General features: G+C 40.7%; 1 protein-coding gene across 1 annotated transcript in view; it reads left to right on the top strand.

Annotated features, from left to right (window-relative positions):
• Slc9a7 (solute carrier family 9 member A7) overlaps nt 1-25,607 on the top strand; it is a 139,457-nt gene extending 113,850 nt beyond the window's left edge. Inside the window, exons 14-16 of the mRNA XM_050160965.1 lie at nt 9,827-9,909; nt 13,907-14,012; nt 18,231-25,607. Coding sequence (XP_050016922.1) covers nt 9,827-9,909; nt 13,907-14,012; nt 18,231-18,482 — 441 coding nt within the window. The 3' untranslated portion in view covers nt 18,483-25,607. The remainder of the gene's footprint in view (nt 1-9,826; nt 9,910-13,906; nt 14,013-18,230) is intronic.
• The last annotated feature ends 955 nt before the right edge of the window (nt 25,608-26,562 follow it).

Consider the following 26,562-nt stretch of genomic DNA (forward strand, 5'->3'; position numbering starts at 1 on the left):
TTAAAGTCAGGGTCTTCTATACGGTTCCATTGGTCGACTTCTCTGTTTTTATGCCAATACCAAGCTGTTTTTAATACTATAGCTCTGTAATAGAGTTTGAAGTCAGGGATGGCAATGCCTCCAGACGATCCTTTATTGTATAAGATTGTTTTGGTTATCCTGGGTTTTTTCCATATAAAGTTGATTATTGTCTTCTCCAGGTCTGTGAAGAATTTTGATGGGATTTTGATGGGGATTGCATGGAATCTATAGATTGCTTTTGGTAGAATTGCCATTTTTACTCTGTTGATCCTTCCAATCCAAGAGCAAGGGAGATCCTTCCATTTTCTGGTGTCCTCTTCAATTTCTTTCTTCAAAGACTTAAAGTTCTGGGCTGGAGAGATGGCTCAGAGGGTAAGATCATTGCCTGCTCTTCCAAAGGTCCTGAGTTCATTTCCCAGCAACCACATGGTGGCTCACAACCATCTATAGTGAGGTCTGGTGCCCTCTTCTGGACGGCAGTCATACACACAGACAGAATATTGTATATATAATAAATAAATATTAAAACAAAGACTTAAAGTTCTCATCAACTAGATCTTTCACTTCATTGGTCAGAGTTACCCCAAGATATTTTATGCTATTTGTGGTTATCGTGAAAGGTGATGCTTCTCTGATTTCCCTCTCTGCTTCCTTATCCTTAGTGTACAGGAAGGCAACTGATTTTTTGGAGTTGATCTTGTATCCTGCCACATTACCAAAGGTGTTTGTCAGCTGTAGGAGTTCTTTGGTAGAGTTTTTGGGGTAGCTTATGTATACTATCATATCATCTGCAAATAATGAAAGTTTAACTTCTTCCTTTCCAATACGAATCCCCTTGATCCCCTTATGTTGTCTTATTGCTATTGCTAGAACTTCAAGCACTATATTGAAGAGGTATGGAGAGAGTGGACAACCTTGTCATGTTCCTGATTTTAGTGGGATGGCTTTGAGTTTTTCTCCGTTTAATTTAATATTAGCTGTTTGCTTCCTATAAATAGCTTTTATTATATTTAGGTATGACCCTTGTATCCCTGATCTCTCCAAGACCTTTATCATAAAGGGGTGTTGAATTTTGTCGAATGCTTTTTCAGAATCTAATGAAATTATCATATGTTTTTTTTTTTCTTTCAGTCTATTTATATGGTGGATTACATTGATAGATTTGCGTATGTTGAACCAGCCCTGCATCTCTGGGATGAAGCCTACTTGATCATAATGGATAATTTTTCTAATGTGTTCTTGGATTCGGTTTGCCAGTATTTTATTGAGAATTTTTGTGTTGTTGTTCATGAGTGAGATAGGCCTGTATTTCTCTTTCTTGGTTGGGTCTTTGTGTGGTTTTGGTATCAGGGTAACTGTAGCTTTATAAAAGGCATTTGGCAATGACTCTTCTGTTTCTATATTGTGAAATACATTAAGGAGTATAGGTATTAGCTCTTCTTGGAAGTTCTGGTAGAATTCTGCATTGAAACCATCTGGTCCTGGGCTTTTTTTAGAAGGGAGATTTTTGATAACTGCTTCAAGTTCTTCGCGACTAACAGGTCTATTTAGATCTTTCACCTGGTCTTGGTTTAGCTCTGGTATATGGTACTTATCTAAAAAAATGTCCATATCTTCTGCATTTTCCAGTTTTGTGGCATACAGGCTTTTGTAGTAAGATCTAATGGTTCTCTGAATTTCCTCTGTGTCTGTGGTTATGTCCCCCTTTTCATTTCTGATCTTATTTATTTGCGTGTTCTCTCGCTGTCGTTTAATTAGTTTGGATAGGGATTTGTCGATCTTGTTGATTTTCTCCAAGAACCAACTTTTTGTTTCATTGATTCTTTGGACTGTTTTCTGTGTTTCTATTTTGTTGACTTCTGCCCTCAGTTTGATTATTTCCAGTCTTCTACTCCTGGGCACATCTGCTTCTTTTTTTTTCTAGAGCTTTCAGGTGTGCTGTTAAATCCCTAATGTATGCTTTCTCTGTTTTCTTTAAGTGGGCACTTAGTGCTATGAACTTTCCTCTTAGCACTGCTTTCATCGTGTCCCATAGGTTTGAGTATGTTGTCTCTTTATTTTCATTAAATTCAAGGAAGACAAGGGTCTCTTAACCTTGTCCTCTAAATGGATGCCTACAAATAAAGACAGTGATGCAATATAGGAAGGAAAATCTCTTTTTTTGCAATAAAGACAGTTTCCTTACTGGTTCTAGAAGACAGTTTTCTTGCAGGGTCTAGAAACAAAGAAAACAATACAAAAAAATCAATGAAACAAAGAGTTGGCTCTTTGAGAAAATCAACAAGACAGGCAAGCCTTTATCCAAAATAACCATAGGGCAAAAAGAGAATATCCAATTTAACAAAACCAGAAATGATAAGGGGGACATTAACAACAGAAACTGAGGAAATCCAGAGAATCATTAGATCAGATTTCAAAGCTCTATACTTCACAAAATTGAAAAATTTAAAGAAATTGACAAATTTCTTGATAGATACCACTTGCCAAAGTTAAATCAAGATCAGATAAACAATTTAAATAGATCTAAAATGCCTAAAGAAATAGAAGCAGTCATTAAAAGTCTTCAAGCCAAAACAAAAACAAAACAACACACACACACACACACACACACCAAGCCCAGGGTCAGAATTCTAGCTGACTGTCAAAGAAGAGCTAATACCAATACTCCTCAAATTATTCCACAAAATAGAAACAGAAGAGAAGGAACATCACCAAATTTATTTTCTGGGGCTACAGTTACCCTGAGATCCAAATAACACAGAGGTACAAAAAGAGAATTACAGACCAATTTTCCTCATAAACATTGACACAGAAATGCTCAATAAAGTACAAACTGAATCCAAGGACACATCAAAAAGATCACCCACCATTAACAAGTAGGCTTATTCCACAGATGCAGGGATGATTCAACATAGGAAAATCAGTCAATGTAATCCACCATATAAACAAACTGAAAGGAAAAAAACCCCACATGATCTTGTGGTATGATTGAGCATTTTTTGAGTATATGCACAAAAGTGATAGCTTGGTCCTCTTGTAAGACTCCTAACAGTGGGAATATGGGCAGTCTCCAAATCTTTTACTGGCTTTTGGGACCCTACTTCTCATACTGGGTCACTTTGCCCAGCCTTAATACATGGAGAGGTACTTAGTCTTACTGCAACTTGATATGCTTTGCTTTGTTGATACCCATGGGACATCTGCCCTTTCCTAAACAAAAATGGAGGTGGAGTGGATTATGGGGTGAGAACAGAGGGGCAGGGTGAGAGGTAAGGACTGGGAGGAGAGGAGGGAGGGGAAAAGGTGGCTGGAATGTAAAATAAATAGATTTATAAAATAACAACAACAACCCCATGATCATCTCATTTGATGCTAGAAAAGCCTTCAACAAAATCCAACACACCTTCGTGATGAAAGTCTTGAAGAGATCAGGGATACAAGGAACATACCTAAACATAAGCATAAAGGCAGTTTACAGCAAGCTGATTGCCAGCATCAAATTAAATGGAGAGAAACTCAAAGCGATTCTGCTAAAATAAAGACAAAACAAGGCTGTCCATGCTTTCCATATCTATTCAGTATAGTATTTGAAGTTCTAGCTAGAGCAATAAGATAATAAAGGAGATCAAGGGGATACAAATTGGAAAAGAAGAAGTAAAAGTATTACTATTCACAGATGATATGGTAGTATACAAAAGTAACCATAAAAGTTCTCTCAGGAAACTCCTACAACTTTTCACCTTTAGTCAAGTGGCTGGATACAAGATTAACTGAAAAAAAAATCAGTAGCCCTCCAATATACAAATGTTAAATAACTGAGAAAGAAATCAGGGGAACAACAATGTTCACAATAGCCACAAATCATATAAAATGTTTTGGTTTAACTCTACCCAAGCAAGTGAAAGACCTGTATGATTAGAACTACAAGTCTATAAAGAAAGAAATTGGATATTAGGAAAAAAAGATATTAGAAAATGGAAAATTCTCCCATGCTCATGGATTGGTAGAATTATCATAGTAAAAATGGACATCTTACCAAAAATCAGTTTAAATCCCAACAGAAGTCTTTATAGATCTTGAAACAATATGTAACTTCCTATGGAAAAGCAAACAAAAATAACAGGATAGCAAAAACGACTCTGTTCAATAAAAGAACTGTATGTAAGAGGTATTATGATCCGTGATTTCTAGCTCTACTATAAAGCTATAGTAATAAGAACTATATGGTATTGGCATAAAATAGACAGATGGATCAATGGATTTGAATCAAAAACCCAGACATAAGGCCAGGCGATGGTGGCACACACCTTTAATCCCAGCACTTGGGAGGCAGAGGCAGGCGGATCTCTGTGAGTTCGAGGCCAGCCTGGTCTACAGAGCTAGTTCCAGGACAGGCTCCAAAGCCCCAGAGAAACCCTGTCTCGAAAAAAAAAAAAAAACCCCAGACATAAGTCCACGTGGATACCTGATTTTCAACAGAGGCCAAAATTATAAAATGAAAAAAATAAAGTATTTTCAACAAATGGTGGGGTCTAAGTGGGTGTTGGCATATAGAAAAATGCAAATAGATCCATAAATATCATCTTGAACAAAACTCAAGTCTATGTGGATCAAAGACCTCAACATAAGTCTAGATGTTGTGGGTGAGGCACTTTGTTGGTTTCCAGGCACTCAGACCCAAAACAATCACACAGAAACCATATTAATTAAATCACTGCTTGGTTCATTAGCTCTAACTTCTTATTGCCTAACTCTTAGATATTAATTTAACCCATTTCTATTAATTTGTGTATTACCATGTGGCTGTGGCTTACTGGCTAAAGTTCCAGCGTCCATCTCTGGTGGGGCTACAGGGCTTCTCCCTAAACTCTGCATTCTTCCTCCCAGCATTCAGTCCAGCCTTCCCCGCATATTTCTGTTCTGCCTTGCCCTGATAGAAGAGGAAGTGGGGAATAGCCTTGAATGCATTGGCACAGGAGACAACTTCCTGAACAGAACATTAATAGTGCTGACACCAAGATTGACAATTAATAAATAGGAACTCCTGAAACTGAGAAGCTTTTGTAAGGCAAAGGACACTGTCTAAAGGACAAAACTGCAGCTTACAGAATGGGATGAGATTTCACCAACCCCACATCTAACAGAGGGCTAATCTCTAAAATATATAAAGTACTCAAGAAACAGATATCAACAAACAAAATAATCCAATTAAAAATGGGGTACAGATCTAAATAGGAGCCAGAGAGACCAAGGATATCACAAGAAAACTCACAGAATTAACTAATCTGGGATCATAGGAGCTCACAGAGTCTGAATCTGAACGAACGACCAGGAGCCTGCATGGGACTGACTTAGGCCCTCTGCATATATGTTACAGTTGTATAGCTTGGTCTTCTTGTGGGACTCCTACCAATGTGAGCAAAGGCTATCTCTGACTCTTTTGCCAGGCCTGCACTTTTCTAAACAAACATGAAGGAGGAGTGGATTGGGGGTCGGGAACAGAGAGGGGAGAGAGACTGGGAGGAGAGGAGTGAGGGGAAACTGCAGTTGGGATGTTAAAAAAAAATAACAAAAACAAAACCAGAAAACAATACAGACAGTTTTCCTTACTGTTTCTAGAAGCCCCGAGCTGTAAACAGCGTCACAGCTACAAGCTACCATTAGCTCATGTAGGAGATGGGAAGGAGCAGGTTGGCTGAAACTTTTGGCTCTGTGAGGGAAGCATATGAATATTGTGGGCAGACTCCAACTTTGTGTTTCTGGCAAGTTGGACTCATCAGAACAAAAACAAGGCCTGAAAACACAGTTGTTTTGTTTCTCTAGAGGTCTTGGCAACTTTGCAACCAAAACAAAAACAAGCTCAGCTGGAAGCAAGCTGCCTGGCCCCAGGGGTAGTAGCTTCTCATCCAGTTAGAGAGGGACTTTCCTGCCAGATCAGACATAGCTGAGATTTCTGTTGGCTAGACATGATGATACATCATTCACTTCCTTCCTCAAGTTTTCCAGAAGATCACTTATTGATGAGGCCCCTCTAGGCAACAAAGAGTGTGACTCCTGCCTTCATCATATCAACAAGGGCAGCACACAAACGGATGTGCTAATGGAGTCTGGAAGGAAGTGTGTGTGTGTGTGTGTGTGTGTGTACCATTGAAAATCAGATGTTTAGAGTTCCATTGACAGAGAACTTTGTGAGCAAGTTGGATTCATTTGTCCCTGAATGGAGCCTCCCCGCTGGCTAAAATCTGATACTTTAGACACACAAATTTTTAACTTCAAACAGTTGGTGAAGTCACTTTCTTCAAATTACTGTTCTTTGATCCTTCACTCTACCCCATTTTTCAATTTTTCTTTTTCCTTCCTTACTCCCTCCCAACCTCCCTCTCTCCCTCCTTTCTTTCTTCCTTGTTATGATACAGTGCAAAGTGGCATCCTGGCAGGTAAGCCCAGGATAGATGAGGGACAAACATGAAAGCAGAGATTGGGAGTGGGTGGAGCTTGTCTCTTTTTTTTTAAATATTTATTTATTATGTATGCAATATTCTGTCTGCATGTATGCCTGCTGGCCAGAAGAGGGTACCAGACCCCATTACAGATGGTTGTAAGCCACCATGTGGTTGCTGGGAATTGAACTCAGGACCTTTGGTAGAACAGGGAATGCTCTTAACCTCTGAGCCATCTCTCCAGCCCCTGGAGTTTGTCTCTTAAAGGGACCTTTGCACCTGTGTACAGACTAGGACCCTGGGATGACTAGGGCACTGCTAAAGTGCATCCTGCCAGATGATAGGGCAAGCCAGCATAATGCCTGAATCCTAACATTCCCATCTTTTTCTTATTGTAAAAGTTGGGAAAGTCATTATCTGATATCTGATAGACTGCTTCCTGCTGATTTGTGGGTGTTGAAATTTTGGAGGACCTGAGAAAGCTGGTATGCTGGCCATGTCTTAGGGTATCTGGTTGTTTCACTGCTGTCCAGGCTCTCTGGTGTTTCTTGGACCTGGCAAGGTGCTGGCAGAGGAGAGGACAAGGTTAAGTTTAGGGTAAATTTCTTTTTCTTTATATCCTGGTGATTGAGGGGGAGGGTGCCAGGAATGGGGAAAGGTGGGGAGGCTTGGGCTCTTAGAGCCTGGTAATTGAGGGAGGTGTGCATCTGACCTGTCTGGAGTGACACCTCTCAGGTGCCTCCAAAATGAGTGGAATGTCTAGGAGTTTCATAGTGTGGATCTTACCTCCTAACTGGTCTGCCAGCTGATATTAGTAGATATCAGCGTTTAAGGGGCACTTCTAAAGGGCTTCCAGGCTTTTACATCCCCAATGAAAGTATTGCGCAGAGACATAGTTGCAGCAGAATCCGATGGTTTATTAAGAGATAGTACACTTCCAAGGGAGGTAGTGGGCTGGAGAAGGGAGAAAGTTTAGCAGTCAAAGGGACCTGCTTTACAGAGAGTTGGGGCTTGTTTGGTACCTTAAGGAGGGGTGTTTGCATTTGCATATCGTGGGAGTTGGAACACATTTGCATAGCACAAGTTTTTCCACATGTGCTCTGTTCCATGTAGTTCAGCATTTAACTTCATGCATTATATGTCTCGTTGGCATCTGAAATCTCCAGCAGGAATGCGCCCTTTAGTATTATAATTACTATGAGTTACTTTTGAACCCTTTGGACTGCGTATGTGCCTGAGCCAGTGGTGCCAACACACTTTAGTGGGCCTCAGCCAGATAGTTTGCAGCCTTCCTCTTTGTCAACTTTAGTTCCTGGTCTTCTGAACCTCACTCTACACCCTATTCTGCCTTAGTGGGACTAAGGTGTGGTGTCTTTTCTGTTTGTTTGCTGGGGTTCATGTTTGGTTCCTAGAAGCCACTCATATTTTCTGGCTTATGCCCCTTTTCCATCTTTAAAGCTAGCAACAGCAAGGCAAGGCCCTTGCCACTCTCTTCCATTAAATTCTTCTGAGTTTCACATTCCTTATCCAAAAAGGGCTCATGTGATTGCTCTTAACCACTTTCATAGCCTTCCTTACCTTCTTCCTCAAAGCCCTTCTGCCCTGTGTATAACATACCTGCAGATTCTGGAGATTAGGATGTAAGAGGAATATGGTGGCCACTGTTCTACTTCCAGTATTCTATATGCTCATCTGACTAACTTTGTTATTGCTATAGAATTACACTCACTGTGATTTAGAATTACTTGTAATTAGTTTTAGTATATATTGTTGATTGTTTCTCACTTTCAGACTTGCTTCTCTCTGTAGTATTAAAAAGGGTGGTGATAAAAATAGGTGTGCTTCATCAACTGTTTGTACTTGGAGAACCTGTCATCTAGCAATATAGAATCCAAGCAGTGCCCTCAAACTGGTGAAGTCAATCTCATTTTTATATTAATTGTACTGTTTATAATATACTTGTATAGGAAAGATATCTTAAACCTCAAATAATGTCTGATTTACAGATAACTGAAAATTAATTGGTGAGGATGTTTGAGAGAAATGATAAGGAGCTTGCTACTTTATAGTAGATAGAAATCCCACAATTCCTAGCCTGACTCTCATCTCCTTGATCATTAGCCCCTAAAGCTAGTAGAGAGATATGTAATTATGTAACTGAAAATCTGTGCTAAGACCACAGAGTTCTTGGGCTAGTTTGTCAGGAAATTTAGCATTGTCATCTATCTAGGTCGACACTGGGAAAAATGAACGGAAAGTTCATTTTGCACAGGCTTTTTTTTTTTTTACCATTGGCCATGTACAATTTTGTCCTGCAAGGATCTAGACTACAGTAAGGTAATTAACTCCTGAAAGGTACTTGGAAGTACCTTCATTTATTAAAATAAAATGCCAAAGAGATTTTATGCTAATATTGGTTCCATCTACCCACAAACATGACTAGAACTTTTTACTTTAGGAATTCAGTTTTTTCCTTTGGTGTTTGCTTAATTTCTGCTAGAATATTGCTTCTCAATATATCTCTACATGTGTGGCTCTGGGCATTAAACTCAGTACCCTGTGTATGCTACACAAATCCTCTACCATTGAGCTGTATCTTTGAAGCTATGGTAGTGTGTGGTTCTCCACCGTGAGCTCTAGCTCTGGGAAAGTTGTAGTTATATGAGCCCATGCACGTTTTTTTTTTCATTTTTCTTCTTCTTATTATTATTACAAATTTTCACCTCCTTCCCTCCTCCCGTTTCCCTCCCTCTCCCCCCATTCCCTCTTCCTCTCCCTCTCCAGTCCAAAGAGGAGTCAGGGTTCCCTGTCCCATGGGAAGTCCAAGGTCCTCCCCCCTCCCTCCAGGTCTAGGAAGTTGAGGATCCAAACAGACTAGGTTCCCACAAAGCCAGTACATGAAGTAGAATCAAAACCCAGTGCCTTTCCTTGGCTTCTCAGTCAGCCCTCCTTGTCAGCCACATTCAGAGAGTCTGCTCCATCAGTCCCAGTCCAGCTGGCCTTGGTGAGCTCCCATTAGATCAGTTCCACTGTCTCAGTGGGTGAACGCACCCCTCACAGTCCTGACTTCCTTGCTCATGTTCTCCCTCCTTCTGCTCCTCATTTGGATCCTAGGAGCTCAGTCCGGTGCTCCAATGTGGATCTCTGTCTCTATCTCCATCCATCGCCAGATGAAGGTTCTATGGTGATATGCAAGATATTCATCAGAGTGAGCCCATGCGTGTTGAGAGCAATTGTCTCACTTGTGCAAGGCTCTGAGGTCAATCTTAAGCACTGCAAAACACAACAGTTACAATTTTAAAACTAGCCTTTCCTCCATCTCTCATTATCTCTTTCCCTAATCAGCATTCTCTGGTTTGTTCTAGGATGGCCTGGATTCTGCTGGAGGAAGCCGGACAAAGCAGGAGAGTGCATGGATATTCAGGCTGTGGTACGGCTTTGATCACAAGTATCCTTTAGCCTTCTCCTGGGCTCAGGAGACACTGGTGACAACATCCACTGTCCGAGCCACACATGGGGGCTGCATCTGTTGGGGTCCAGCCTTGACAGGGTAGGGGTGTGTAGATTAGAAAAATTAGGTAGGAAGAACAGAGATATGAAAGAAATACAGAGACATAGGCTAGAACCAGAGACGTGTGTAGGTTCAGTGTTAGAAAACAGTTTTCCAAGGTAATACTATTTCACACATTCCTCGTGTTTGAATGTTCTAGTTGCTCCACATGCTCCACATGTGTTGTTGTTGTTGTTATTGTCAGTCTTTTGATTTTTCTTATTGTATATTTTACTATCGCTTTAATTTGTATTTCTGTGACAGCTCATGGGATTGAGGACTCTCTTCACACATTTACTGGCCATTAACTATGTTCCTTTATGAAATGCTTGTACATTTCCTGCCCATTTGTCTATTGGGCTGTGTGCAATTTTCTTAATTGGTAAGAGTTTTTTATATAGCTGAATTTGTACCTTTTGCTGGTTATATTTGGTAAAAATACTATTCCTCTTGTCTATTCACTTTCCAAATTAAGTCTTTTGAAGAACAGAAACTCTTAATCTGGTTGATTGATCCTGTTCTTGTTAGTGTCTTTTGTGTACTGCTTCAGAAATCATTGCATCTCAAAGTCATACACCCAGTGTCCTAAACTGTCTCTTTTTTTGTGTATATGTCTTCTTTTCTCAGTGACAAACATGAGCAAAGACAACATCTAGAGATAACTGGAGTTGCTCTGGATGATGTTTCTCCTTCAGAGATGATTTAAGTATTTCAGTTTAGGACTGCTCCCAGTTAGCATCAGCTATAGGGATTCAAGATCATCTTAACCCAATCAACAAGAAAGGTTAAAGATGGATTCAATTCCTGTGAGTGTTAATGTCTCTTTCTGCATTTTCATCTAGGGTTTCAACCTAAAGCTTGGGCTGTTCACATCTCTTTCCTCACTCAGTACGGCCTCTAGTCTCTGTCATTCTCAGTCTGTTACATCTGAATCTGCCAGATTCTCTCCTCAGCTTCTCAGGTGTCTGTGGGAACTGGGGCTCATGAAGTGTGGGGTTCACACATTTGGTGTTTCCTTCCAAGACTTTAGCCCTCTTCACTGCCTTAGTCACTTTCTGAAGCCATCAGGTGAAGAACTTCGCCTTGTTTCATTTTCTGTTGTGTAGGTTTTCTTGTTGGTCTAGTTAATATTTTCTATTAACTGAAACAAAACTTCTAGGGATTTCTTTAAAGTCATGTGAATTTTGTCTAAATGATAATTCAGAAAGCATGTTGTTCCTTAGGCTTGGAGAGGATAGAGAACATTGAAGAGCAGCTGCAGAAGGACAAATGCTAAAGTGATAATTGATTGTTTGAAGAGAAACAGAAATGAGTTCCAGAATCCCATCTAAGTAACATGAGAGTGTAGAAGGCAGTTGATTTGTACATGAATGACTCCTACTGATTTATAGGACCCCCTCCCCCACAAGCCTAAAATGGGGTAGACAGGCTTCCAGTTTAAGATGTGTCCACATACTCTCCCTTCTTTTCCCAGGCCTTACAGAAATCACAAAAGAGGCATTTTTGGTCACTTGAAAAGCCAAAGGAAGGTAGAAGGAATTTGAGCAGGCAAAATAGAGTCAAAGACAGTCATGAGTTTTAGCCAGTTTGTTTAGCTGATTTATTCAAACTGTTGTTGGGAACGCTGTAGCGGTTCCTTCTTGTCAATAGATTGACTAATAGCTGTTAGTTTTCTTAGACATCTAGAGAAAGTAGAAACCCTTGACGGGGGGTGGGGGATGTGGCATTAGTAGGGAAACAGATGTTGAGGACAACAGGTTTTTCTGCCCAGAATAATCTTCTCTGGTTTTGATTTTTAATATCGTAATAGGGGTTCCCATCCTACCTGATGAACCAAGATACTGAATAAATACATGAAGGAGTGGGGATGCTGAAATAATCAAACAACTGCAGATGTTTACTGTTAAAAAACCTTCAGCGAGGCATGATGATGTAAACCCATATAAAAGTTCCCGGCCAACACAGACTATATAATGAGTTATAAGCCAACCTGAGCTTCAAGGTGTGAGATCTTATCTCAGAAGTCAAAAACAAATTAACAAACAGAAACCACAAGAAACACCCAAAATATTTCCTGATAAAATGTTTAGAAAGAAATGGGAGCGTTTTTTTCCAGTCATGAAATAAGGGCAAGTTGTTAGAAAATAGTTCAAAAAGAAAAGAAAAAAATCTTGGAAATTAAAAATTAGTTTTATAGTGAGGCAGTGGTGGCGCACCTTTAATCCCAGCACTCGGGAGACAGAGGCAAGCTGATCTCTGTGAATTTGAGGCCAGCCTGGTCTACAAGAGCTAGTTCCAGGACAGGCTCCAAAGCTACAGAGAAGCCCTGTCTCGAAGCACCAAAAAAATTAGTTTTATGGCTGGGTATGGTGATGCATGCTTATAATTTCAGCACGCGAGAAACAGAGGCAAGAGAGTCAGGATTTCAAGGCCAGCCTGAATTCATAAGACCCTGTCTCAAGTTTTTCAGAAAATAACCTCTCCCCAACCCCCAATGTAATGAATGGTTGTACATAGCAAAGACCAAATTGTTGATTTGGAAAATAAAGTTGGAGAAAAAACTTCAAGAATTAGCAAAAGTTTAGAGACATGTTGAGAGAAGAGTGTCAGCTCCGGATGGTTCACATCACTCAGCCTCCATGGGATTTACTTCTAACTCACATGAATTTTTCCGTGTTTTAATGACAGGTATGTGTATAAAAGTATGTTCTCTAGTGAAAGTGTAAAATCCAGTATGAAACTCTATAGCTTTAGAATGGCTGTTCTAACCATACAGAAGTTCATTCTGATGAACTTTATTTTGGTGTGTGATATTTTTTATTTGCAAGTTCTTTATAATAAAGTTTTAATTAAAATAGAGAATAATAGAATATATATGACACGACAGCAAAAACAGGGACTATTTGGGGGAGGTAGGGAACCAGCAAAAAATAGGATAGGGATGGGGAAAAGGGACAAATAGGAACAAAGTAAAATGATATACATGCATGAAAATGCCACAGTGAAAGACATTACTTTGTTTACTAACTTAAAATATAAACCCATTTTAAGAAACTATATACACATTTGCATATGTGGTTTTAAAGGGCATTGTTCCAGGACTTCTCAACATGAATTAAAAAGGGCTAGTCTTTGAAGTGCCCAAAGCAGGAAACAGAAAGGAAGCTTCTGGCTTGACCCTTGACATGGTAGAGATTGAAGCTCTTGCCACCTTCCTAAAGACAGGAGAGAAACGACTGCCCTGTAGTGGCCCACATCCATCCCAGAGCCTGCTCTTTAAAGCCAGCAATCACACAGCAGCATGTTTTGTCTGCAGAGAACTCCAGCAGAACCCTTGTTTCTGTCTTTTAGCAAAGAGTTTTTCTATTATTTAAAAGAGTTAAATAATTCACAACTAGAAGCATACATTGGTTTCTTCTCCATAAAGCAACCAAATTAGGTAAGGAATATGTACTCTAATGAATCCAGTGTTCTTTTTGCTTGCTTGTTTGTTTGCTGGCTGGCTTTGGATTGATTGTTCGGAGGCTTTATTATTTGAGACAAGCTCATAGTGTTGCTCAGGTTGCCATTAAACTCTTCCTGCCTCAGCCTCCCAGGTGCTAGGATTCCAGATGTGTACCGTTGTGCTTGACTGAATTAATCCACTATTCTTCTAACTGACTATTAGATATCATTACCCTAAGAGTTACCCACGTGCACTTAGACACCATGGAGACATCTTCACTTTTTGTTCCTATAGATGTAAGGGTTACCTGTGTTGTACTGAGAAAATGGGAGGCAGGCAGACTTTGTGGGTAGAATGTCAGATAATCTATTTTTCTTTGGGTTTTAAAAATGCATTCTGTTTTGTGTATATTTTCATTGCAGCCATTTTTCCTTAATTTCCTCTTTAAAGTTACTTGAAGCCCATTCTCACCCACAGTGGTCCCCCGCTAAGCACCACTCTCCCAGCCTGGTGTGGCTTGCTAGCTCGATGTCTGACCAGTCCCCAGGTGTATGATGTAAGTACTGCATTTAGGTCCGTGTTTCTGCTCAACCGGTAGTCTCTTCCTTAGGAAAAACCACCACACTCCAAACTCTAGATGCGTAGATTTGGCTCATCTAATAAGATGATTAGAAGCGGTGTGTGTGTGCATTTGTGTGTGTGTGCATATGTGCATGTATGTACATACGTAAGTACGTATGCATGTATTATGTGTGTTCATTTGTTTGGCCCAATAACAGGGAAATCTTTTAACAGGGTTATATGGCTTCCCAGTGTAGGTAGCTGTGGTTGGGAATTCAAGTGACCGGACTGCAATTCAAGCCCTCGCAGGCTACTGAAAGTGCTCTATACCCTTTTCCTTAATTGTACTATGGGCCTACTAGTGCCACCTGGTGTGAGCATTAAATAAGGTTCATCAAGACACACCACAAACCACAAAGCAGCACACCAAGTATTCCTTTCTAAGTAGTTTATTTATGGGTGTGGTTAGGCCCTCTCTTCCCTTTTTCTGGTGCTAGAAATGGAGTCATCACGCTTAGGAAAAGAATGGTTCTGCCATGGATGTCTCAGACTTAGGGCTGAACTTGAGTCCCCAATGTGGGTTGCAGGGCAGCTAGGTAAAGTGAGCAAGCAGCTGTCTATATTTGAAGCAGTAGAAAGGAAGATAGAGCTTCCCCCTCTCCATTTCTCTCTCACCATCCCAAGGTGATAGTCTTTGCCTGGAAGGAAAAGAGCCTCACAGCTGTCAAAGGCTTGTTTCATTCTCAGCACACTGCGAAAGAACAAATACTGCAGCAATATAGTTGAGGAGAGCATATAATCTCAGGGATAATGCAGGCTGTCCATGGCCCATGATTAGTAATACACAAAACTGAGACCCTAAGACAGGTCCCCAAACAATCTGCAGTTGATTTCATCAGTGATAAGAAAGTAGAAGGCCAACCAAGATCTGAGGGAGGAGGGCCCTCAAACAATGGGGTCAGGAAACATGGTACACATTCAGAAAGGAGAAATAACAGAAAGGGATATGTATGCCATAGCTAGCATAGTTGGGATATAAGATAAGTGCAACCATACCAAAAGACCCAAGATGAAAACAGGGTTCTTAGATGTCGTGCTCTTCCTTGAGAACAAGGATTACAGTTATCAAGTCACCGTGCATCTGTAACTCAGTGCTGCTGTGCAATGGGAGAGACCAACAGAAACTAAGGTTCTTACTTATCCCCCTTTGAGGAAGGCTATCATTGAAAATGTGACAGATATGCTCTCAGTAAGTGCCTGCCATACAAGCATGAGGAATTCACTTTGGATCTCCAGCACTCACATAAAAAGCTGGGCATGATGCTGCAAGTCTATAACCTCAACCCTGGAACTCACTGGCATGATGACCTAATCAATAAGCGGTCTAAGTTTAGTGAGAGAACTTGTCTCAAAAGATAAGGTAGGGAACAGTCAAAGATCAACCCCTGCCCTCCATGTGCAGGTGCACACACACATGCATCACGAATACAGGTGACAGAACTTTGTGCTTGTAAAGCAGCTAGGTTGTCTCTTCGGGAGAGTGGGTTGTGCCATGGAAGAATATAATTCTGCCTCAGTCTTTTTTCTCACATATTCACCTACTGTGAAGAAAACAACATTCATACTCCCTTGTCTTAAAGATATCTGAGCCTCCTAGCATCCCCAGCTCTTCCTCCCATATTCAAGTGAGACTTTTGTGACCCCTGGAATAGACTACTTAAGTTATAAGAAAAAAAGGCCTTTGAGGACGTAGCTCTTTGGAAGAATGCCTGCTAAGTGATTATGAAACCCTGGGTTCCATTCCCAGCACTGGGGCTGAAGAAGGGGAAAAGACTGTGAATGAGGCATTTAAACCCAAAGCTTCAGCCACTTCAAATAAACCTTCTCTGGTCTGAAGCCTATTAATTGCCCCCTTTCTCAGAGGTTAGGGATATTTGGAATAGTCTGACGACAGTATAAGCTCAGTAAGGTTCTTGCAATCACAGAAACCAAGTGTCTTTCAGCACTTTAAGAGACCACTCAGGTTTGCTCTAGGAATAATATTTGGGCTCTGGGCTCCACACACCTATTCAATCTTGAACTACCAAGACAAGAGCCACCCTTGTTGCTGATGCTGTCCATTTGGGCTGAGGTTCTTTGGCCCAGTATCTTAGCTACCTCCAGATATGGCAAGGCCTCCTGTTGTGTGAAAACAGTCTTATCAATTGTATTAGCAATTGATACGTATTATAAATTGAGGAATTCAAAATTGAGAAAGATAGAGGGGCTTCCTCTAGTTAGTGCCAGGTGAGAGTTGCCGACTGGGTGGGTCTCATGGCCATTTGACACCTGTTGTGTGGGTCCCTACTCATCATCTATAGGTTTTTTTTTTTTTTTTGAGACAGGGTTTCTCTGTAGCTTTGGTTCCTGTCCTGGAACTAGCTCTGTAGACCAGGCTAGTCTCGAACTCACAGATATCTGCCTGCTTCTGCCTCCCAAGTGCTGGGATTAAAGGCATGTGCCAGCTATTTTTAATAGGTGAAATTTATTTGGAGAGCTTTGAGGTGTTCATCGTCCATTATTTACATTAACCGTAACTCATTTATGCCTCAAATATACCTTGTACACATAACTTAAACTTAATTTTATATTTATAATAATTTCATACATGAAACAATATTTAAACCATGAGACTTTTGCCATTATGTCATGATGTTATGATAAAACCTGTTGTTTTATACAATTAATAAAAACTGTAAAAAGGTAGAGATAGTACTCAAAAAGCTTGGATTATGGCTCAATTTCGGCTTGGGAGTCTTGTACTAAAGAAGCCTTTGTCAACTAAGCATCACTTAGGAAGACAAGAAGAAAACCATGGGTGTTATCATTGAAGTGGGGAGTTCACATGCCAACTAAGGGGGCACCCATAGTTTTGCACAGTGTGACTTAAAGAGGCTGGATAGAAGAGGTTCTGATGTCAGACCACAGGACACAAGACTTCAGAAGAGTTTGGAAGGGCTGATGGGAAATGATAGAACATTTCAGGTGTCCTGACACACTGCTTGCCATTTGAGAAAGCCCCTTCTAGTATTGGAAAGATAACAGCACAGACAGGAGCAAGGTCATGGTTTCTTTTGCCGCTGGAGAATGCTAAAGTCTGTGTGAACTTGCACTGTCTCCGGACTCTCTCCCCACTATCTGATAATTTCAAGGAGTTATGACCTTGTTAAGCCTGCCTTGTTTATTCTTATCAATTTTGAGCCTTTTTCTGACCCACTAATTTTTTCCACATCTTTTATGTGGATCAAACTAGGCTGGAGGCAACACAAATTCTAGCTCTACTTCTTGTCAGCTGGACAACTTTTTGGCACATTCCATGAGTTCTCACAGCATGGGTTTCCTCCTGTGATGCTGGTGCCCATGCCCTTTATTGGCAGGCGAGTTTATGTGAGGGTTCCAGCAGGTATTTAATAAAGGCTCATTAAAGTGCATTCTCCCTATCAATCAGTCACTTCATCCAGCTGAAGATGTGGAGATAGTAGAGGAAAAAGAAGGAAGAAATCCCACTATGGTTCACTCCCACCCTTGCAGGCTAGGGGAAAAGCTTGCTTACATGTAAACAATCAGCAGAGCCACCCAGAAGACCTGCTCAGTAGGAGAGAAGCAGAACCTATTTGAAGTGTTTATTCACGACCTTCCTAGTAACATCATGTCTGTATGTGTGGGGAAGTTGAGAATGCAGCCAGCCTGCTTTCTTCTCTTAGATAATAACCCCTGAACTATCATACATCTGAAATCTAATCTGCCTGGTTTAGGCAACATTGCTTTGATTGATACCAAGGGCGTAGGTAAGCAAGTTTCATAAAATCCTTAGGTTTTATTTTTTAAGATTTTTTTTAATGTATGTGTATTTGGGTATTTTTAGTATATGTGTATTTGTGTGCCTGGGTATATGTATGTACACATACTAAATGTGTGCAGGTACCCACTGAAGCCAGGGGGTTTTGGATCCCCTAGAACTGGAATCACAGGTAGTTGTGAACTGCCTAATTTGGGTGCTAGGGATTGGACCTGGGTCCTCTGCAAGAGCAACAAATGTTCTTAACTGCTATACTGTAGCACACCCCCCCCCCCCCCCGCCCAAAGCCTTGGTTTTCTGATATGAGGATTTGGGGTTAGGTTGCCCCAGCTTCGGAAAATCTCAGGCTCCTCTTTTATTGGTTGCACCTTTCAGAATCAAGAGCCGCTGAGAGAAGATGACTCTGATTTCATCCTGACGGAGGGTGACCTCACTTTGACCTACGGAGACAGCACTGTGACAGCAAATGGCTCCTCGAGCTCCTACACAGCCTCCACAAGTCTTGAGGGTGGTCGGAGAACAAAAAGCAGCTCGGAGGAAGTGTTTGAACGAGACCTGGGAATGGGAGATCACAAGGTTTCCAGTCGGGGAACCCCCCTTGTGTTTCCACTACAGGAAAATGCATGACTTCACCCTAAGTCCTGAAGGATCAGGGAGGCTCTCATGAGGATGAGGATGAGGATGGCCGAATGCCCCAGTGTGTTTGAGCTGTGACATTGACTGGGTTAAACTAATGCTTCTATTTCATTGGGCCCTGAAACTATCATCACTTAAAACTTAACCCAAAACTCGGATGCTGGAGCTAAAACTTCTCTAAATTAAGACAAATGCAGACCTATTCCCACTTTTTCACATAGTAGTACACTGTTGCAGAGTTCAACAAAGTAATAGCATGCTTTAATGGTTTCTCACTTCACTTCCTGCAGCATCTGACAATGGTGGGGCAGATGTGGGGCAGATACGGGGCTGTAGTGCCAGTCTCGCTGGCCTTAAGGAACATTAAGTTGGGAGGACAAGTTAGACAAAAAGACGGTGAAGAAAGGAAACTGAAATCAGACTCAGTGGTGCTAGATGCTGGTGTTACACCAGCCAGTAGAGCCCCTGGCTCTGAAGACTTACACAGCTGCATCCTCTTGTCAGAGTCCTAGCTGTTCCGTCTGTGTTGCTCCTAGACTGAAGATTAGGAAGCATGTCCATAGGCTGGGGCATTAGCTCAATGACAGAATGCTAGAGTGCTTGCCTATAGTGCACAAGACCCTGGCTTCCATCCCCACACTCAAAAAGTGTGTGTGTGTGTGGTGGGGAGGTTCCAAGAGCATTTCAGTATGGGGAAAAGAAGTCTAGTTCCTTCTCTGGAAATCTTTATAAAAGAGTTACTGAAATGTTTAAAACTAAAGGCAAATCATGTTCTGTTCTTTTTTAATTAATATGAGGACAGGAGGTGTTGAACCTGCTGACGATAGCGCTGCAATGCTCACTTGACTTTGGAGGCTACTATGTGAGCCCACTGCCTGGAGGGTCACTGCTAGACTGAGGTATATCCACCACACGGTTTGAGATAACATGGATACTGTTGTTATCTAGAGAAGAGAAGGCAGGAAGAAACGCAAGAGGCCACAGACTGTGGTTAGAGGAAAGAAATTTCATTGTGAATAATAACCTGCAAAGAAAAGATAGAAATCTTCATTATTATTTTACATAAATTTCATTTTGAAACATCCAAAAGAGGTAATTCCAAAATCACACTCAACGGAATATAGAACTTGATTTGTTATAAATTATATAAATGTATATGTTCAAGTAAAGGCTGAGTTTCCAAAGCCACCTATCTTTAGGACAAAAACTTCAATATTTTTTAATAATTCCTTTCCCATTGCTACTATTTTCAATACCTAGAAGATGAAAATCATTCTGATGCTTTTATTTTGATCTGAACTTTTGTTGCTAAAGGTAAATATCCAAAGCCCTTTAAATGATTTAACATTTCTGCTCTTCCAGGGAAGACAGGGAACTCCAGAAAAAAAAATCAGACTTCTTAAAACTATTAGATGACTGGCATTCTGACCTCTGAGCACGCCTTTCTTTGTGTAGTCTGCTAACTGCAGGAATCAAAGCTGACTCATCTCTGTGTGTGAGAGGTGGTATCGGTAAAGGAATATCCCTGGAACAACCTTCTCGTAGTTTAGGTCTTACTGCCATGCTCTATTCTGACCTTTGAACCTTTTCTTCCAGACAGCCTGATTTGGTTTCCTTTCTTCAGGAATTATCTTTGGCATACTTAACTACGTTCAGATATAGAGGATTATGTCTGGCTCAAGTCTGAAGTAGAAGGTGAGGAGGGCGAGACTTTAGGCAGATCCATCAGGCAAACCGGAGAACTTCTGGACAGGCTATAAGGCTTACTTTGCTGTGGCCAATGACCGTGCCCCAGGATTGTCCAAATCAGACAATCAAAGGTCAAAGGTAGTCCTATTTTTAAAATGTTACTTTAATCAACTGGCTCTTTCTTCATGGGATGCCTTTTCCTCCAATCCCAGATGAAAACTGCCTTCTTCATCTAAAACTGATTTTCTTGGTGGTGAAGTAGTACCAGCATCACATGCTGTCGTGTGTAACTGCTGGAATGCTGCTCTTTTCATCAGTTCTTTACGTTGCTGAATCTGTAACTCCAGTATCTTGAGTTTTTGAAAGTTCACAGTCTTGTCGTGAGGTTACATCTTCATCATTCAGATCTTCTCAGTGTATCTTGTATAACTCGGTTATCAAGTTTTCAATGTGATTTCAATATTCTCTACTGCTTTCTTGTATTATTTTAAGCTGTTCTTAAGGTTTTACAGGGGAGGTCCCACATGTTGGCCCTGCTCAGCTCTCCAGTGTGATCTCCTCTGTCTGAGGTAACAGTTTCTGTATCATCTGCCATGTTTTGTGTTTCCTTTGTGTGTGTGTATGGGGGGGGGGAGAAATTCAGCATTTTCCATTAGAATTTGTTCCTGATGATCAATTTATAATCATCAAGCAGTTTCCTTTTTGTTCCTGGATTCTGTTTTGCCCACTCACTGGGAGCCTGTGTATGCAGAATTTATAATAGCTGCAGTTGGTTTTCCTGTTCATAACAAGTTGATGGTTTCATGCTCTTGTTCTTTTTGTGTTGTGGTTGTACTGAGTAGCTTAGCCTGCAACATTAGTTTGAAAATTCTATACCTCATCTTTCTCATATTTTAGGAGATTCTTATTCTTGCATAATAAACCCCTCTCTCCTGAAGTCTAGACTTCTCTCCTGGGAGATTCTAGTTGTTCCCTGAGTTGCTTAGCAGGCCTGCAGAGGCCCATAGCACTTTCCAGTTTCAGATTATGTGTTTTCACATTTTTCTAAGCTGAAAGGTTCTTCCTGTGAAGTACAAGCAGCTTACCCAGAGTTTAAAACAACCTATACTTAATTATCCGTCTTTTTATTCTTAGATTTTTCGTATAATAAATGAAACTAAAAGTAGTCAATTCTTGATCAACATGTAGAATATTTTAGTCAATATTCTCTTCTGTGCATACTTGGTAAGAAAGGCATTTGGCATTGATAATATATTTGATTGAGATATCTTTATTTCCAAGGTATACTGAGAGATATTTTTGCCTTCTGCCATCAGACCTGGAACTATTCCATTCATCCAGTTTCCAGAGTCAGGGTACCCAAGGAGCCCATTACAGCAATGAAAGTCTTAGAGCACCTGCTTGTCATACAAACATCTCCATCAAGGCCCCAGAGCTGCAGAGTCAATACCGTCTTCTTTAGCAGTCCTATAGGCAGCACAGGCACTAAAGGAAACAGGAAGGAGCTGCCTGCTCTTACTGCACTGTTGACTCCTGCTCTACTCAGTGAGGCCAGCTGTGCTCCATAGAAAGAAGTCTTAAGACTTAGAACTTCCAACATTGAACTGATGCATGCTGCAATATTAGTGGCTACATGAGGAATCAGAAGCAAAGCAATGGAACATAATCCAGAAAATGCTGTCGTCTATAAGTTTAGGAATTCATGTGTCTCTTGAGTACTATGCAAAGAGATATTTTGTTTTTGGTGGAGAGGCTACTGCACCAGCTTAATATGGACATGCTTTGAAATATGGCATTTCAGTTTCAATTTTTTTCTGGATGAGCTATCCTAATTTACCTACTCTTAAAGTAGGTAAAATACTGAAAGAAATCTTAGAGTTTCTTTCCATGTCTTACAGTGCTAGCAGTTTTGGTAACTCCATTTTTAAAAGATGTTTTTATAATGTGGTGGTTTTTCTCCTCACTCCATACAAATTAGTGTCCACAAGCACTAGGCCATCAACCTTAGTAACCTTATTAACATCCCAGTCTTAGCATAATCCTGCTGTATTCCTCTTAAAGTCTCTTATAATCTTCATTATTTTGAAAAGTAGCCCTGATCTTTGCTTGCAAAATGTGGAGACTAACCCTGACTTCCCAACAGTTCTCAAAGATGAAGCTACCTGGGTTGGAGAGATGGCTCAGTGGTCATAAGCACTGATTGCTCTTTCAAAGGTCCTGAGTTCAATTCCCAGCAACCACATGATGGCTCACAACCATCTGCAATGACATTTAGTGCCCTCTTCTGGCCTGCAAGCATACATGTAGGCAAAGAACTGTATACATAATAAATAAATAAAATCTTAAAAAAAAGATGAAGCTACCTATAGAAGTTTTGCATTTAAGTGTTGTCCCCAGGCTGAATGGAAAAAAGTAGGGGTGCCACAAAGCCCTGAAACTGCCTGCTTCAAAGGCAGCTATCTGGAAACGAGACTGGAATTGCTGAGTAATGGTCAGGTTTATCTCAGAAAGTAATCCAAGTCATCTTCCAAACCTGTTCATTCTGAGTTGAGGGAGATGACAGCTCTGAGGACTGGAATATTCTAGATCAGGCATTCTGAACTCAGACTGCTGTTACCTTTGTCTGATCTTGAATTTAAAAAATGCAGGGCCACAGGTTTGGATTAGCTGTAGAGAACTTCCTAGTATGCCAAGGCCCTGGGTTCTATTCCCAGGTACGAAAATAAAAAGGCCAGTTAAAGGCATAATACCCTCAAGATTTGGATTCTGCAGCTTCAGGGTGGGGTCTGGCATGTGTGGTTTGTTTTGAAAGTTCTAGGATGCCTCCTGTATAGAAGGTTGAGCCTTTTGCATGTTTGCAAGGAACCCTTTAAAAGCTTAGTTAAAGGAATGTTTGCTTAATAATTGTTAGTGACAAAACCGAAACTGATTGCTAATACTGACTAGGCCTCTGGAAAACGGTCCTGCTCATTTGGCAGAATTCAGGGTTGTCTTCCACATGAAAACAAAGACTTGAAGGAGAGCTGAGAGTGACTTGAGTATGTGTGTAGAAGAATTTCACACTTGTCATCTTTATTAGCACTTGTGATTGGGCAAGGGAGTTTTTGTCTTTGATCTGCTGAGTAGTTCAACACAAAAGGATTCTGGGAAGCTGTCCTTTCAATTCAGTATGGAATCAATAGTTCCTTTTTGTGGTCAAACTTTGTCTTGTTGGTCCACATGCCTTGTCCACAGAATACGGGTCGGCCCATTTACTGCCAGCAGCATGGGCAAAGGTTGTGGTTACTCTGTTGTCACATGTCAGCAGTGGTACAGCTCTGATAGAAGAGTTTTCATAATGCTCCCATGGGAACAACCTGGAAAGCCTAAGCTTTCCTAGAGAAGGAATTTTGGAACTTAAAAGCATGTGTGTTTCTTCCTACCAACCCTGTAGAAAGGGCATACCAACTCTGTCATCCAGGGTACTTCTTAGAGTGACCATGATGCCCTGGAGCCAAACAAATCATGTTATGATATCAAACGTCTCGTCAAGCAAACAGCAAGGTACACTCTGGGTTGGATCCTCTAGACCTCTAACCTTGTGCTCTAACCTTGTGGTCTAACCTTGTGGTTCCATAGAAAAATAAGATCTCTTTTGATTTAAAAGGGAAAAAAGGTTATCTCATCTGTATGAGAGCAGTTTCATCTAGAGCAAAGACCAGTCCCTTCCAAAACAAAGATCTGCTTCCCATTGCCCTCCACCGTCTCTCCCTTGCCTTGTCTCCAGTACAAGTGAATGTAATCATGTCAGATAGTTAATGTGAACCATTGATTCTCTGGTACAGAAACACCACTGAGATCAGAGGACAATTGAGCAACTCATCAGAGGTGCAGAACATCCTCTTGTAACCTGCCATGTTCCCTCTATGAGTTCGAAGAAAACTCACAGTAGCCCAGAGATGACATGACCATTCATCTAAAATGTCATCTGCAGAGAGGTGCTTGAGAGCCTCACTCCTGCATTTTGATGTTGACTCTTAAGATAGGGCAGGCCCTCTCCTGTGTGTTGAGTTTGAGCTCTTCAGTTGTTTTTTTTTTTTTTAAAGTGACTTTGCTTTGCCAGCATCAGCTGCTGTGTTCTAAGGCAGTAAGTTGAATGAAACTCGTGGCCAAGAGTTTACTTTAGAAGCAACATATCTAACAGCTGAAATGACTTAACCCCCTTTTGAAAACCTAGTTTGACAGTCCATAGAAAAGTATCATAGGAATGAATGTGGTTGCATCAAACAGAAAAGCATTTTCTGACGATTCTTTCAAAATAGGACCAAAAACCAAACTTTATCCTCCTTTCAGTTTTCATACACATTTGTCAGATTAGCAGATATCTCTTATTACTAACTGCTGGCAAATTATAAAGAGCAAAACTAAAGTTTTTTAATGTTCATTTTCTATTCCTAAGCAGGGCATGCTATAGCTGTGGCCCATTTGAAACATGTGGGCAGCAAGCCTTGGGGAACATTAAAAGGAGGGTCTATCTGTTGTGCTGCTTTTCGAGAAGGCCTAAAATAGGTATGAGAACACACATCATCATTAAAAGGGCACAAGAGAATCTCTAAATGTCCCGGTCTACCTTCAACTCTTAGCCAGTGGGACATGTTTCTGACTATATATGCTGTATATGCTGAAGAAACTGAACCGGCAAAAGAAGTGACTAGCATGAGGCACTGAGGGTTTTCTACTGAAAGCACTTTCAGAAAGTGGCCATCCTGGCCTTTGTGGATAGGTCCATGCAAGGGCAGATGGGGGCTCATTATGATCATTCTACTTGCAGGCCGTGGAAGAACAGAGGATCGATGCTTTTCCGTTTTGTGGGTATTCAATCTGTGGATATATGTTAGTGCTGGAAGCGCTTTATTTAAAATATAACTTCACAGTAGGGCCATTTCCTTCTAGCCTTTCTTTTCTAACCTGAATCCACCTGATCCTTCTTTTTTGGCATGTTTTACTATGCCCACTATGATAATGAAATGAGAGACCACAAAGATTCAGTTGCTGGAAAGCAATTTTCAAAGCAGAATAGGGGGATTCAACTTGCAATGATGGGACTTTCTGGTGAACTTTTTCTAGAGGGCTGACAGTGTATTTGGGAGAATTTTATAGAAAATGACATCAAAGTGTTTTAACTGTGAACATTACAGACTAGGAATTATCTGCTACATTTCTGTGCAATTGGGAAAACTGCAGTAGGAACCCTAAAGTGCTCTCTCCTCCTCACCTTTTACTTAATGCTCACCTTTGGATAGCTGTTTAGATTGCTATTTATTGTAAATTTATTGTAAACCTAGCCTTGTGGTTTCCTGTCCTTTACTAATATTTAACATGTTGTTTTTCTCTAAGCTTTTTTTTTTTTTTTTTACAAAATTGAAAATAAAAAGATGCGCTGGCCGAGCTACTGGTGTCTCGTGTTTTTGGAGCTCCTCTGCTGTGTATCCAGTGTGCTCTTATTTCCAGCAGGTTTCTTTTTCCTGCTCACAAGTTACTTTTTTTTTTAAAGAATATTTCTCTCCAGGGGAATTCATTCAAACTATAGTTAGTAAGATATACTTGGACCTGAGCAAATTCAGTCCACAGCCTTGTTTGTAAATGGAATTTTATTGGCATACATTACACTACTTGCTTGGCCTGCGATCTGGAGTTTGTTTATGCTATAGTGACAGAGCTGAGGAGTTGTGATATTCTGTGGCACATAAAGCCTGAATTATTTACTATCTAACCTTTTACTAAGAAGATCTTTGCCGATTCCTAATTTAGATACTTCTAAATTTTCAGCTTTGGAATAGGGTATCGTAGGGCCTAGAGAAATGGCTCAGTGGTTAAGAGCACTTACTACTCTTGCAGAAGATCAAGAATCAGTTCCCAGAACCTACATAGGCCAGTTTATAACCACCTGTAACTCCAATTCCAGGGGATTCAATGCCCCCTTCTGGATTCTGCAAGTATTTCATAAAAGTAGTGCACATAATCTCATACAGGCAAACACATATACATAAACCTTTAGGGGGAAGAGAGAATAGGGTGTCATTTGGACATACTAGTACACATCTGGAACCCAACATTTAGTAGGCAGGTACAAGTTTGAGACCAGCTTTAGCTGCACAGACAGGTTAACACTGGGGTCTGAACCTCCATGCTAACATCTTTTTGGGATTTTTAGACTTAAAAGAAACAGTTTAAATGTGGTCTCAGCCTAGGATTCCTCCTGCCCCGAAGAGTCTCCCAGGCTGTGAGTGCAGAACCCTAAAGAACACATCACCAGGAGTTGGCAACATGAATCTGTGAGACTGAAGGGTATAAACTTGACATTGTAATTTAATAGTTTCTTGTAGAATGACTGCTAAAATTC

This window comes from Alexandromys fortis, unplaced genomic scaffold, assembly GCF_014885135.2.
Source record: "Alexandromys fortis isolate MF-2015 unplaced genomic scaffold, M_Fortis_MF-2015_v1.1 scaffold_83, whole genome shotgun sequence".
NCBI lineage: Eukaryota > Metazoa > Chordata > Mammalia > Rodentia > Cricetidae > Alexandromys > Alexandromys fortis.